Source organism: Vanellus vanellus, assembly GCF_965231255.1.
Source record: "Vanellus vanellus genome assembly, chromosome: Z".
Lineage (NCBI taxonomy): Eukaryota > Metazoa > Chordata > Aves > Charadriiformes > Charadriidae > Vanellus > Vanellus vanellus.
Window position 1 is genome coordinate 40,758,433 of NC_138908.1, and position 16,209 is coordinate 40,774,641.

Here is a 16,209-nt window from a genome sequence, read left to right on the forward strand (position 1 = left end):
TCTGAAAAATCCTTCTCAGTGCATTTGCTTGCATGTAGAGGTTTGTAGGATTGTTGTCCTGTTTGTGAGAGTGGAGGACTTGGCTATTCTCTTTCATTTGCACCTACCCTTTGAAATGAAGGAATAAAGAAGGGAACCTTAAGGTGTAACCTTTGTCTGATGCCAGTATTCTCAGATTATTTTTTTTTTCTGTCTTGTCTCACCCTCATGTAGAAGTAAAATTACTTTCAGATATTTTGAGATAAACACATTTTTTTCTAGAATTAAGTAGAACCTATGGGTGGTCACACTCATTTGAAACAAACAAAAATTTGATTCCCATATTGAATATATATGCAGAAAACGTACAACTTGGTTTTATTGTAAAATAGAAGTAATTACAAAGAATAGAAATGAACTCTCTCTTTTGAGACTGTCATTATTCCAGGTTAGTACACAAATTAATACTAACTGTAGAAGACATTTTAAAGTGACATCTTAATTTGCATGTTGTTGAAAAACAAGAGGTATGAGTAAAGGACTGAGAGGGAGATAACCCAGTGAAGAGATTTTTCAGCATCAGTTAACTGTATTCTTTGCATTTTCTGAAGACACCAGATTGGTGACAGATGACTGCTTTGGTGACAGATACTACTTTATTTGACAAGTACATGCTCTTCTAGGATTTATCCACTCTCCTCTGGACTCAATTTTTACCTTGTGACTCCATTTTTGTGTCAGCTTTATCCACATTTTAATCAAAAAATTTGAAATGAAGGTTTTCCTACATGCTGTGTTAACTGATTTTTTTTTATTGGTGTTAATTATGGAATTATCTCTCTTCCAAAGTATATTACTGTGGACCTAATTAATTGTTACGTGAAATAATTTCTTTCAGTTAATTTAAAAAAACTATGGAAATTTGCTTTCACTTTATTTTTATCACTGCCACCCTCAGTTTTTTTCTGTTTTTCAGTAAATTATATTATTTATTCTTACGGCAGTGCTTCAGCTTTGGGTAGTTTCATGTGAAGAATTATAATTCCTCTTTATTCAAATATTTGATATCTTATGGTCTATGCAACCTCTTAGAACTATCAGGACTTTATTTTCTTTTGAAATGCAACTTTCTTCCACACTAAGAAAATAAAAAGAGACCCCAAATCTATGTAAAGTGCATGCAACATAGGAAGTCTAGATAAGATAAGCCATGTGCAAGCATCCAATTTTTTGTCTGAAAACTGTGAAATTCCTCAAAATGAAGCATGGTTTTCTTTCCTTTGAGTGAACACAGAAGACGTTTGTAATAAAAGAATTTACATTTTGAACTTTCTGAGAAGGGGAAATTATTTGCATTGCTCACATAGAAATATTAAAAAAAAACCTAAACAACACCAAGCCAATGAAAATCCTAAGAATTTTTAGAAGAATTTAAAATAAAATCAATAGCTAGAAATGAAAATGGGTTTTGTAACTATCTAAGCATCTCTGTTCTCACTTGCCTTTCAGATAGATACTTTACTAGATATTTTATATAGTTAACATGGGGCTTGTGTCCACTGACCCTGTGGTAAACTGCATCATGTATAAATCATAAGCAACCGTGGTATGTATCATATTTACTTAAACATACAAAGATGAGCCAAGCTTACTATTCAGCTACGAAACAGCTATAATTATTTAGAGAAATAATGTTGCCTCCTTCGGAGGGATTTTATCAGCCCATGCTATGTTTTCATATTTAAATGAAAGTGCTCATATGTTTTGAAGTACTGTATTGATCACACAGTTGGTTTTGAAGTGCCATCTTATGAAAGAAAAATTACTAAACAATCAATAAAGTCAGTCTTCCTCCATATAATTGTACTTAATGTATCCAAAATACTTTAGTCTTGTATGTTAACATAATTACCTGTGAACACTTGTTAACACTGAGCACTACAAGGTCTCACCTTAATTTTCTAAAATGAAAGAACTTTTCTAGTGTTTAATTTAAGTTGTGATGTTGATTACTTTTTTAAAAAAAGTAATGAAATGTATCCATGTTGGGAATAAACTATCAGTACATTAAGTGACTTCAGGACTTTTGATACGGAAAATACAATCGGAGATATGGCTGCAGAAGGCTGAGTAATGATTGAAACGGAGATCTGAGTTACTCATAACAGAAGTCAGTGCAGTCATAATGACTTTTATTTTTTTCTCCTGCTTATCATTTCGACTGAGGGAAAACAGGAAACACTGTAATGCTTTAGACCAGATAACTGCTCTTGCTTTCATAATTTAAAGCAGTCAGGAAGCTGGTGATTTGATGACCTGAAGATTCATCGTGCTTAGGGGGTTGTGCATGAATTTGAGCTGTTATACAGGGTCCTAAATAATGTCAGTTCTAGCCTTGCATTCCTGCTATGAATATTAAAGGGAAGCCTACATGATTTTTGACAGCAAACACCTTTGCAGGCACTGTAAAATAATAAAAGTTATCAATGCTATTGGATTATTCCTCTTACCTTTAATCAACATGGATGTAACTATGTAACTTTACTACTGGAGGCAGCTATTTCTGCTTATTTCATTGTTGTAATGAGATTGGGTGAGAATTAACTTAGTTGAAAATTATAGGTTCCAGGGAATGTAAATCTGCCAATGTCATACTGTGAACAAGAAAAAGCAGTAAATAATACACTTATGGAACATAAGTGGCTGAGATGTAGCTTTTCAGTTTAAATCAGGTAAAATGCTCAGAATGTGATCACATAGAATTTTCATAAAATCATAGAATGGTTTAGGTTGGAAAGGACCTTGAAGATCATCGGGTTCCAACCCCCCTGCCATAGGCAGGGACACCTCCCACTAGACCAGGTTGCCCAAGGCCATGTCCAGCCTCACCTTGAACACCTCCAGGGATGGGGCCTCAACAACCTCTCTGGGCAACCTGTTCCAGTGCCTTACCACCCTCAAATTTTACTGGTTTCATTTCAGTTTTCCCAAATTTAGTGGTGACTAGACTGACCTGAAATAACATGATGCCAATGTGCTTCTTGGGCTACAGTTTGAATGTGTTGCTAGACACACAGGCAGCTTCAGCTGAAATTGTCCCCAAAAAATGAAGTCCTTATTGTAAGGAAATTATTATCCAAATCACTGTTGAAATCATAATGCTAAGATAATCACAACTTAAAATAGGCTATGGTCCACTGTTTGACTTCCTTGTGTGGGATAGTTCCCACTGTTATGTTTTATTCTTAGAAATGCCACCAGTTTTGTAAGAGATTTTGGAGTTATGATTACTATATAAAGATTTATCCAAATATCTTACAAATAATTTTATCTCCATGTTTCATTCAGATTATTGTTGTTGTTGTTGTTATTATTATTATTATTAGTAGTAGTAGTAGTATATTGTTATTCAGTTAGGTCGTGATGAATTTCAGTTTAACAGAGAAAATTTGGGGGCCGGGGGGATTTTCAGAGAAACATCCCAAAGAGATATAACATGCAGTGAATTTTTCACTGCTTAGCACTGAGCTGTTTTGAGTGACTTTATAAACCTACTGGGTTATGGGAAGGAACACACTTGCCTTTGGGCTTCTTCCTGGGACACAGTTGTGCTCTGTACCAGGGGTGGGAATTTGCCAGTTGGTAATTTTCCTCTGCCTTCTGCTCTTTATTGCCCTATTGGGCTTCACACCAAATATTGATTTATTTTATTTTAGGGAGTAACTAATTGTTGCGGTATGTGTGAAAAATGTATTTTAATTCAAGAGAAACTTCTTCTGAATAACTCCTACAGAAATTGGTTCCTATGTAGAGCGGTATACAGCACCTAAGCTATTTATAGGGAGTTAAATCATGTATGGATAAACCCGCGTATAAGAGCAGATTTATCTATGCTGGATCTCCATGCACAGTTGGAATTGCTAGGTTTTGTTCCTGTGAAGCATTCATTGGGGGGCTTTTTACTTGGGGAATCTACCATGGTAAGGTAGAGATGGCAGCCAGCCTAGCAAAGAGACATCTGGATATTCAAAGAAGCAGAACAAGGATTATTTTAGATATGGAGTGGTCAGCTCAAGGAGGGAATAGAAGGCAATGTGGGAGGAAAAAATTAGATCTTTCTGGATCCCTAGGAGACTTTGAAGATGAGTTTGCCTTTAAGAGCTAATGAAGCACTTGAAGAAGGCACCACAGCCTGTTCATTGACAGAGGAGCTCTCTCCAGCTGGTGTTTTCTGTGACGAACAGTCACAAACAGTCAAGGCTTGAAAATGTGTACAAATTCTAAAACAGTAACTATGCTTTATAAGGACCAAACAGAAAGGTAGTTGAGTAAAAAAGTGAGAGACAAAGAGAAATCTTTCTGATTAGTGTTAGTTGTCTGACTGTGTGGGCTCTCACTTTTTCATAGAAATAAATGTTATAAACTTTTTTTTCCCTTCCGCCTTAATTGAAAGTGAATTTGATGTGATTTAAAGTACCTGGATAATAACAAGATCTTCTTTATCTATGCGTGTAGTTTGGAGCACTCGTAACAGGTATGTTATCTTCCAAAATACTTATTTCAAAGTATGCAAAAGGTAATAGTGTGTGACTCCACTCCAGCTGAAGAGGCAGGTGGAAAAATGGCACAAAAAAGGAGAGACAAGTATGTTCCAGCAAAACATAGTAATTGAGAAGGCATTGTAGCATGCAGTGATATTCAGCGAGGTATGTGAGCCTAAGCTCCAAGACTTGTAAGGAGTGTGTTACATTTCTGCTGTAAGCACTTGCACATAAATATGTTTTTTTATTTTATTTTATTGGTACCCATATATAATTTATTATACATAAATACCAAAGTTATCTGGAGATATTGTCTCTATTTTAGAATTTCCTGTGCTCAGAACACTTTTCATTTTCAGAAAATTAGTAAGTCTGCACAGGCATTACTTTGAAATACAAAGACCTATATATTTCTATATTTAAGAGGCTTTTCTAGTTGATCTTCCCAAAGATTCTGTTGAAGTTTTCATTGCATCTGTTTAATGAGGTTAGATTTCATCATGCATGCCAGTGAAATTGATAGACTATTACATTGTTTACTATGCATGATGATATCAATCTCAGTAGATCCCAATTATTAAAAAAAAAAGTGTCACTGCTGGTGGTCCATGTATGTCCATGCATTCTAAACAGGTCATAATATCAGTTTATTTACTGTTGGTGTTCACAAATTATAAAGTGATTAACAAAATTGTCAGTGAAAAGGAGTAGTATTTGGATTTTAATCAAGTGATATTGACAGTTTTTAATGGCAGAAACATACCTTTGTAAAGATTTGGATATGGTGTATAAAGACAAGTAATCGTAAACGGGTTTGAGTGTAGTACAGGATTTCAGGGCTGGCTTTAATATTCAAATCCATTGAATTTAAAACTTTCACTGATAATCTAAAGGGGTAAATGACATAATAGTTAGAAATCTGTGATAAAAGCACTTCTAATATTATATACTTGCATAAATCAATTATGATGTATTGCTGTATAAGACTGATTAGAAGAATTGCATTCTATGTCATTAATGTAGGACATCTTCAATTACATTAAAAACTGGTTCAATGTCTGAAAATATGTGTCTTTAAAGAAGGTGATATCAATAGGTTGAGCTTTGGTTAGAAGGATGCCTCAGTGGCAGGTACTTCATCCAGTGCTGTTTTGTCAATGCCATATAGTAGGATGAAAATGACATCATAATTACAGATCATGTAAATGTATATATATATATTTTTTTTTTTTAAAAGGGAGGTAACTAGTCACTAAAGGATGATCTGAATTGTCAAATTCACAGTACAAAACATCATGTTTCTTACTGAGATAAATGTAGATTGGGTAGTATGCGTATACATTTGGGATCTACCAAATCAGGTTATGTCCATTAAATGGGAAAGTATCCCAAGAAACACCAACTTATGAAACACTTAAGAGGTCATTATGGAAAACTTCTTCAAAATGAGACCTGTGTAATGCCACGGGCAAAGGTTTGACAAGTACAGTGTATGAAAGTAATTGAGCAAAGGAAATTACAAGTAGAAGTTGGGAATCAGTTTGCTTTCACTGAGCTCTGCTACCGCTTTCTGTGATGGTAGTTTCTGTTCAAGAATTATATGCAAATACTGACTCTTCAAAGTAAGCCTGCAAACTGATGCAGGGGCTGGGAAATAAGGCTATACAGAATAACAGTAGAGGAATTTGTCTTACCAAAGCATTGGAGAGGTGACTCGATCAACGTCTGTGTAAACGTGCACTTGAAATAACATAACTGATGGTGAAGACAGAAGATTTTTCCTCCATACAGAGACAAGATAATGAGATCCAAAGCCTTACAACCAAAGCTAGACTTCAGATCTTATCTTTGAAATCTTATCTCTGAAAAAAGATATTATTTCCTAGCAGTAATTATATTTAAATGTATAAAATTATTAAGAAGAAATGTAAATTTACGACATTGTAAAATACAATTAGACTATGTTTTGTATGTATGAACTAATGGCTTTCTGTTCTGCTTCTGGGACAATTTTTATAGCCTGTAAGTGGAGTCAGTTTGGTATTGATCCTTTTAATCCTGAAATGAATAAGTGTATGCAACTTCTTGTTTCCTCTTTTCCTACAGTGCCGTAACAAGAATGTTATCTGTACTGCCCTCAGCATTCTCGGACGTCTTGAGTTTAATTGCTTGTGCCGGATGCTTTAAAACAGAGCAGAGCTAGCACTGTGCCTTTGGAGGTGATGGTCAGGGGCCAGAGAACTAACTAGTTCCCCTTGTGTCTTTGACCAAAGCAGTGACCGAAGTCATTAGTGTCGTGCCTAGTATTACTTCACCTTGGAGCTTCCCTATTGGTTTTTATCTTTTATCCAAACGAATTGCTCCTAAATTATATCTCTGTGGTACCTGCCAGAAGGGCTTTGATGTTATTGTTCTTTCCTCTGAAGCCTCAGCTTTGGGAATGGATGTGCTTTGTAGTTGAAAATATAACCAGAGCTGTTAAAGTCTCATTAAACAGCTGCAAGTGATACTGTCAGAGATACTTTAAAAAATTATCTTACTTTAACTGAGATGCAAATTGTCTCAAATCCAGTGTGATGCAGAATGACCCAGCTGCATTGGTCTCCTTATCAATAATTACGTTTCCAGGGCTTTTGTACTGGAAATTACTAGTCAACCCTTGTACTTCTCTTGAAAGGAAATATTTTGCTATGCCAATAGAGTGATAGGAATACAAAAGTAAGCATTGATAAAAGTAGTAAAATCATGAGACTTTACAGCTTGGACATTCTTACCTGTAATCATTTTCCCCTAAACACTATTCCCTTTCTTTCCCCCCACCTTGTTTAACAGCAAGTAGAGTTCTGTCCTGCAGGCACATTATATCTTAATGTATAACCAGGTCTATAAATAAGAAAGAACATTAACATGTTTCAAGTGAGTGACTTGATAATTCAGTTTTATTAAATATATAATATTATATAAATATAGAATTATATCTGTTGCAGTAAAAATTGTCTGGGAATTAGTGGCAAAGCATAGCTGTAGGACTGGGGAAGAAAGGGAAGTTGAGGGGATTCAGTGGTGCAGCGTTTTGCCTGTGGGCAGAATCTTGCAGGCTCAGACAAATGCCACTCACTTGCAAAGGTCTCCTTAGACTGCATAAGGTGGTTAAAATCCAGGACAATCCCTCCCCCCTTCTGGGTGAATTCTGTCTGCATCTGCGATTTTAGGAGAAAGAAAAACATTTTCTATATTTTTCTGATAATAGAAATATTAAGTAAACAATATTAGTTTGAGTTTATACAACTAAGCAAGGGCCCATAAGATGCCACAAATTTCAGATTCTGCTGATGTTTTAGAATACGTTCCACATTATCTTGCCAGTTTAAACTATTGTTTGATAAGAAATATGCCTTTAAGTCAAAATACACAAGATACTTGCCTATCTAGTAGAAGATATGCCCTTCTACTTTCTTGATTTGCTATAGGGTACACCTTGAACAAGCTCATCTAAAAGCATTAATGCAGAATATTTTGTTAATTAATAAATTTATAATAATATATGTCTTTTAAAGTGAATGAGAAGACCCTAATAGAAAATGACCCATTTCTCCCATCACCTCTCGGTTCTAATTTGTCCTACTCTAATATTTTATCGAATCATATACTCTTTTACTACTAAATTCACACACATAAAATATAATTGGAATCTATAAAAAAAAAGCCGACTTGACCTGATAACCATGGAACTTAATATAGGGACTTTTTTTGTTTCAAAGGGCACTAGGAATTAGGAGTTAAGTTTTAGTGACAGGACTTCAGTTGTATTGGATCATAGACTGAAGGTTTCTAAAAAGTCCAAGAGAACCAGGAGTCCATTAACTCAGTTATTGCCAATATATCTTTAACGTCAATTAAGAGAGGAGTCATTGACTCTTGGCTGATTTCTGGGTTCTAAGAACAAAGACATTATTTATTTCACTTCATTAGAACTAATTAGAAGATTTCCCTGTGATTTTCATGCTCCTTTTTCATAAACTATGGAACAAAAGTGGTTCATGAAGTCAGAAAAAAAAAAAAAAAAGGTAAAAGTAAATAATAATGAAAGCATAATTTCCATCTACAAAGAACCATACTAGCTATTGAAGGTTTATTGCAAGGTATAAATCTTTGCAAATGTCCATGTTTGGAAACAAAATTTTATAGACCTTCCAGGCCTTTATCATTCAATTCTGATCTATCTAACTACAGTCTTTATGTTCTTCCTTCTAGTCTGACTTTTGTCTACGTTCAGTGATAAAAAGAATTTTGTGTCCCTGGACAACAACAAGGTGGTCAGTAAGCACGTATGAAATTTGGCTTTTGGTACTCCTTATTCTTGATCCATCCTTGCCATGACATAACTGCAATTGTGTAATGGGATTGGCTTCTTGAAAGGAAAAAAAGGTAGCGTTGTGTGTTTTTTGCTAAGGTAAACATTGGATGCCTGATGTGACTAGTATATTAGGCACAATTGGCTGCTAATTCTGTGCTGAATTTGTGTGAACCACAGTCTGCAAAGGCTAAAAACTTTGTCAGAAAACTGGAAGATTTTGTTTCAAATTCAAGAAAAGAATCAGCTCTGCCATGAAGGTTATCTCCTTGATAAATCAATCTTTACGTTCACAGAGAAACTGTTACAAAAGCCTAAAGACTTTTCTTTTTTTTTTTTTTACCTTGGGCAGTCAGCTGCCCTCCTTCTCCCTCCACCTCTTCCCAAGAAATAGATGAAATCTCTTAATGAAAATTCATGTTTAAACGAAAAACAATAAAAACCACAACAACAAAAAACGCAACAACAAAATCAGCCTGGGCTGATCACCAATAAAATTTGAACCTGAAAGGTTAATATTTTTAAAAGTAGTGAGCAGCTGAAAATGGCTAGAAAACCTCAGCGAGGCACCTCAGCACTGTGATCTTCTACGGCTCCTAAATGCTGTTCAAATGGAATATGTGGAAAAGCCTAAAAACATTGCACAAAATGAACTGAAGAGTGGAAAAGGGAAACACTAGTGGCTAAGATCTGCTTCAAAGAACACATAGAGGCATGCATGAAACACCGCAACTTTTATAGTTAGTTGTTTTTGAACTCTTAGCTACAAACGGGCAGCAGTAGACCCAGGATGAAGAAGTGCTTAGGCTCTCTGACAAAGATATCTTATCCCTGGTCAGAAAGCAAATGCAAGGGGAAGCATATAGCAGCAACCACAGGCCAGTTTCTTATTAAGTGACATTGCATACTGTCTATCGAGAAGGCCTGAAACTAACCGGATCTAATTGTCTGTAAATCTATCAACTTGACTGCTCCTCATTATTCTTACCCTCATTGATGAAGAGTTCACCGTAGTCAGGATCAGCGTAATGGTCAATACCTCTCAGCAAAAGAAGGAGAGGGGCACATCTCTTTTTATCTATGTCATGTGAATCTCATTAAATTAAACGAATCTTTTGAAACTAATTATAAGTCTGCACTTGGACCGAAGACTAAATTACCACAATTAACATATTTAAAGGTTCTATTAAGTAAAGTGAGATATGCCCTCACTCCTAGGGAAAATTAAATATCTTCTTTTGAAAACAGTTAGATGGGCTTGAGGATATTTGGTCTTCACAGTGATAGAAAAAGGAAAGCTTTGAAGTCCACATGACTGAATCATAGATTTAATAAATACCTATTGGATGGTAGTTTTTGTGGTACCTTTTTTTGAGGTTTTGGCAAGTACTAGTCCTATTGATACTATATGTCTCCTATTTTTATGAGCCTCACTCCTTTTCATGAAGTTTTTGATCACAGATATTCACATATTCAAATCTGAAAGCATTAATAGCAGCAAAGTTGATCATTCCTAATCATTGCAGCTTCACCTGCATGGAAAAGATGAACATTAATAATCTTCTTAGAGAGTCCCAGAGTTATTTCTTCTATTCTGTTCCACTAAGACAACATTTCCGGCTATCCTTAGGTAGTCTGCTTCTCTCATGATTAGGTGTTTAGTTTTCCCTAATTGAGGAAAGATTGTTAGACTTTCTTTGATTTGTTTTTTTACTGTTGTTGTTTTGTTTGGTTTTCATGTGGCTTAGTGGAACAGATTTTTTTTGTTAACCTTAATATGTTTATTACTCTGCTCATTAGGCACTCGGTAGTTTCTTTGGATCCTTGATAAAGCTGAAGAGCTTAATATTTCTTTAGGGAAGTCCATCATTATAATAATTTGTCCTTCTTTGCTACCTATGTCTTGCTTTACCTGTTCAACAGTTTTTTAAGAAATTGGTAGTTCTTTTTTGTTGGAAAGTTTTGAGTAAACTAAATTTTAAGGAAAAAAGTATATACAGCAATATAATAACTAGAATTAATTTAATTAAAAAGTTAAATTGGTAAAATTGTACTATGTTAATTACTGTATGCTCTTGTGTTGCGATGTTTTAGTTTGAATTAGGTTATGTCTTAAATGAAGTGAATATCTCAATGTAATACATGTACTTTTTAGATAATTATCAACAGAATCCTTGTTGTATGTCAACTTGCAATAACTAAGTACTGGACTCTGACATTTGCTTATTCAGAGTAAATTGCACTCAAACTGAATTGCGTAAAAATCTGTGAGTCTATACTATGGGCCAAGGTGAAAATTTAGGTGACAAACAGCAGCCTGTTGCAGTCAAATTAAAATCGGTGACATATATTCTTGACGTTGCAAAAGAAAAAAGGTTTGTGACTGTAAATGACATTGTGTTTTTTTCACTACATCGAAATGAAAATACGCATGTATGCATTCTGAAAAAATAAATCTCAGGTTTTCACAATATTCTACTATTTTTACTACTATTTTTATTTTTATTTTAGCAAGCAGCTGCTTTGGGCAAACCCACAAAATTTATTTGATCAACCATAGTGTTATAAACATAACTGTGATAACTGCTTTACTACATGATATCCTGTTTGAACTCCATCTGTTGTAGATCATATGGCACGATCTATGTAAATTATGGTACCAGTGTATGAATAATTTCTTGGTTTACTCTGAATTTACATAATGAGATAGGATTTGAAGCTGGAAGAGAAATGATAGGCATACTTTGTACATGCAACGCATACAGTTTTATTCCTACAAAATGCCTCAGTTGCTTTATAAATTTGATTAAATATACACTGGAATTATGCTACATGGAATGGCATGCCCAATATAACTCAAATAACTTTTTGCATTTGGTGATGAAACAGGTAATATATTTTTGTTTATACATCATTTCCCTCATTTGCACATTCTTCCTTCTTTTTTTTACCAGTTGCACTTCAGCTTTTTAGCTCTCATTCCTGGAGTAGTGCCTTTCTGTCCTATTGAATGCTACTGATTTCAGACATTGTTTTTTAAATAGCAAGTGTTACAGCTCATGTCAGTATTCTGCTTAAGCCAACCCTAACATTTCACAATTATTCCTTACTCTTCTCATTGTACAGTTGCTGTACAATCATTCTGTAGGCCTGAGCTTGATTTGATTTGCCAAAAAGTCTCTACATCAGCATCACACAATTAAATACATATTCTTTCCTTCACAAAGCCTTATTTGACACCAGATTTTTGTGGATGTTACAGAAGCGTATGCTTTGTTAACATCTTTGGAATCCTTAACTATTGTTTAAAACAGAAAAGAATTTATCACAAAAAACAAACAAACAAACAAACAAACAACAACCCTATATGATGCATAGTTTTTAACTAAAATTAGTTGTTTTAAAACTCATATTAGAATAGAGCATTTAAGTATTCACTTAGCCTGAAGGAGCTGTGTGAAATATCCCTAGAAAACCCCGGATCGCCTTCAGCAGTGAGGTCTGTTCTGTTGTATAGAGGAAGGGTTTCCCAGAGAAATGAAGACCTGACTGGTAACGTAGGAAAACACTGAATTTAAACAGTGTTTCATTGTGTAATATGTCTTCCACTGTAGGTGAAACCACATAGAATTGTCATGATGTACAGATTATGTTTTCATTTTCTTTTATTAAATTTGAGAAACAAATTGATACTGACCATCTGGTTCCTGCCAATTTCTACAAAGTGTTTTGGATTTAATTCTGGATTTCTTACTAGATTTTGAGTTACATTGTACACTGTAAGTTGCAACAAGAACATGTTTTAAGCAACATGTGCTAAGCAATAAAAAATAAGTTGATATGAAGTTATCTTCCTGAAATAAAGCATAGCAACTATTGTAAAATAAAAGTATAATTATTCAGATTAGATTTATTTATGATATATTGCTCATTTCTCTTTAATCATTATTGTGTACAGGCAAAAAAAGGTCTTGCACTGTTGGATTTTGAATAACATCTTGTCTATATTCAACTGTTTAAGTTCCTTTCTATTAAAAATTGAGATTGACATAAATTAGTATAGGATAATTACTATATCATTGCTCAATGAAATCTTCTGGGAATATCTCAAAGCAATATATTAGTTTCACAGGATATGTGTATTAGACGACCTAGGCAGAATAATGCAGTATAATTTGTACATTAAGAGGAAAAAAGGTGAAAAGTGTAGTAAGCAGAAACAAATAACACAAAGGCAGCGGTCTCATCCATTCAGTGGAAATGCGTTTTTTTTTTCCTCCTGAATGAAAAAGTTGTGAATACTTTTAACACTTTTTACTTTAATACTTTTTACAACAGGTGTGTTGTAAAAATAGTGTATCTGCTGTTGTTTATCTGCTAGTGCTTTTAAGTATTAATCACATGGTCTCATTCCTGGTGATTCATATCATAGCACTTGCCACTCTTCATCAGAAGAGCAAAATCGATAATATGAGGCATATGAAAGCGATGAGGTGTTCTACTATGTCCAGCTCTGGAGTCCTCAGTACAGGAAAGACATGGACCTGTTGGAGCAGGTCCAAAGGATAGCCACAAAAATGATCAGAGACCTGGAACACCTCTTCTACGAGGACAGGCTAAGAGAGTTGGGGTTGTTCAGCCTGGAGGAGAGAAGGCTTGGGCAACACCTTGTGGCCTTTCAATACTTAAAGGGGGTTTATAAGAAAGATGAGGACAGATTTTTTAGCAGGGCCTGTTGCGATAGGACAAGGGGTAGTGGCTTCAAACTAAAAGAGGGGAGATTTAGACTAGGTAGAAGGAAGAAGATTTTTTCAATAAGGGTGGTGAAACACTGGCACAGGTTTCCCAGAGAGGTGGTAGATGCCCCATCCCTGGAAACATTCAAGGTCAGGTTGGATGGGGCTTTGAGCAACCTCATCTAGTTGAAGACGTCCGTGCTCATTGCAGGGGAGTTGGGCAAGGTGACCTTTAAACATCCCTTCCAACCCAAACCACTCTGTGATTCTGTGATTCTAGATCATGTACATAGATTTTGGGGAAAGGGCCTTTCCATTCTTTCCTCTTAATTTTCCTGTTTTTATCTAGTCTTTAAAATGTAAGCTTTGACATTAGAAAAAGGATCAGTGGGACTTGAAGTGCTCTCTTGCATCAGCAGTGGAAGTAGCTCTCTGTGTGAAGCACAGCAGCATCATACTGTTCACTTTCTGGTGTAGTTTATGACTAATATTTTTTTTATTTTATTTTCTGTGCTGTAAAGAAATCTTTCACTAATGAGATCCTTTTCTAAGACTTACTAGTGCAATGCATTTGCTCATAAGAGGAAATCTTGTTTCCCTTCTTTTTTTTTTCTTCTACGCTTACCAGTTGTACAATTTGTCCCAAGTAGCAGAGCCTCTTTCACCATTATAAATCTAATCTGTGTATAATGAAGTGAAAAATGAGCTTGCAGTAGGACAATAAAGAGTAGTTATAAAATTTTGCAGTTTGTATTATAGAAGACTAGAGTGGGAAATAAACTTATGAAAGTAAATTTTATTTCTGCCTTTGACATGCAGGAGGTACTCTGAATTTGGTAGAAGTATGGAATAGGTGAGCTTATCAAGAACAAATAATATATCCTCTTGTTTGTAGTGACTGGATATTATTTATGGTATTTGAGAGAGCTGTAGCAGTCATGGTCAGTATCAGGCCTTGTCTTCAGGAAAAGTTTTGCTTAAAGGACCAAATGAACTGACTTTAAAAAAAATTTTGAATGTGATCAAAAGATCCCCTTCAGACATTTGTATACAAGTCTTGCTGCTAATTATAAATATCCATACTTATTTAGCAGAAACACTTAATTATCACTAACTCAGGAAAAGATTTAGTATAAATTAATATTCATTATTGTGATAGTGGAAGTCTGGTAGACAAACAGAAGGGTTAGAAGAAGAAGGACACCTGTGATGTGTCACTTATCAGTTACATCCAGAGAATGTGTTTGTCCTAAAAAGAACCATTTCATACAGACTGATGGTTTACATAATTTCCTCTCATTTTCTAAACAACAGATGCCAACATAGTACAGCTAGGGAAAGACTTGCTTACACTTCTAGTGTTTTAAAATCAGTCTTCTTTCAGCTAAAACTGGAACAGATATTGATTCTCAATTTATATTTTTCAAATTTATATGGAGAATGAACACGTCCTGTATAGTAATTGAGCTGGAGAGGCATTTAACATCCAAAGTATTGATTAGCATTTGCTTGCTTATGCGCCATTGATTGTGAACTGCAGTTAAGACTTCTTTTTCTGAAACACTCAGGTTTCATTCTGTCTGATGTTATGACTTGCATACTAATAACTGTGTGACAATGATTTTGTGCTGTGTCTTTATCAAATATACATACCATTGGCAAAGCAAAAAAATTTCTATTTTGTCATTCTTACAGTGCTTAAAAGGGATGAGTTTGTTTATAATTTCATTTGGTTTGGTTTGTTGTGTTTTTTTTGTTGGGTGTTTTTTGTTTGAAGAAATAACAGTATTTAATGTGATTGCACATTAAATGTGATTGTACAGACCTGTGCTAGCATCAGGTCTAAAGAAAATAAAGAGCATGTGCTGAAGCCGTAGCTTCATGCTACAACCAGGACTAGAAGACATCAGTTGCTATCTGTGCAAATGATAATGAGTGAGCTCTGAACCATTTATCAGTATGATCTCAGAAGTTAGGTCAGAAATGGGCAAGTACAGCCAATTGAAGAACATAATAAATTATACCCTGGTAGTCTCATGAAATATTGGGTAAAAAAAAAAGGAAAAAAAACCCCAAACCACCAAATCACCTCTGCCTCAGTACTGATAGTTTTACGTATAATACAGTAAGAGGAAATATTTAGAGATATGCTGCTTTCAGATTCAGGGTTGATTCAGATATTTTTCTGGTGTTCTCTTTGGTTACAGTTCCAGTAAGTGGTGCTCATTGTATTAACCTGAACGTGATATTTTTCACTGGCAGATAATTGTGATGATCAGTTGGTGTCTGCTTTGCCTCAGTCATCATTCAGCAGTTCATCAGAGCTGTCTAGCAGTCACAGCCCTGGATTTGCAAGGCTTAATCGAAGAGAGGGTGAGTGCGTTTCATTGGTTGATTCATGTTATTTTTTTGGGGGTATATTTTAAGCATTTTTGTACTGCTGCACAATGTTGAAATGAAATACAGTGAGCGTGTTCTGGGTTATTTGGGCTGGAGAGAGTTGTGTTCGTTGTTTTAAGGAGAGTGGGAAGCTAAAACAGTCTCAAAGAATTCACTTTGACATTTAGAACAGGTTTTCATGGTAAAATTATACTTTCAG

At 35.0% G+C, this 16,209-nt stretch overlaps 1 protein-coding gene across 2 annotated transcripts in view; it reads left to right on the top strand.

The window, feature by feature from the left end:
* The window catches only part of CNTNAP4 (contactin associated protein family member 4), a gene marked incomplete at both ends in the record, with an annotated part of 255,494 nt that overhangs the window by 24,552 nt on the left and 214,733 nt on the right, over window positions 1-16,209 (top strand). For both annotated transcript variants that reach the window (XM_082498062.1, XM_082498061.1), the window contains one exon: window positions 15,873-15,983. In XM_082498062.1, coding sequence (XP_082354188.1) covers window positions 15,873-15,983 — 111 coding nt within the window. The remainder of the gene's footprint in view (window positions 1-15,872; window positions 15,984-16,209) is intronic.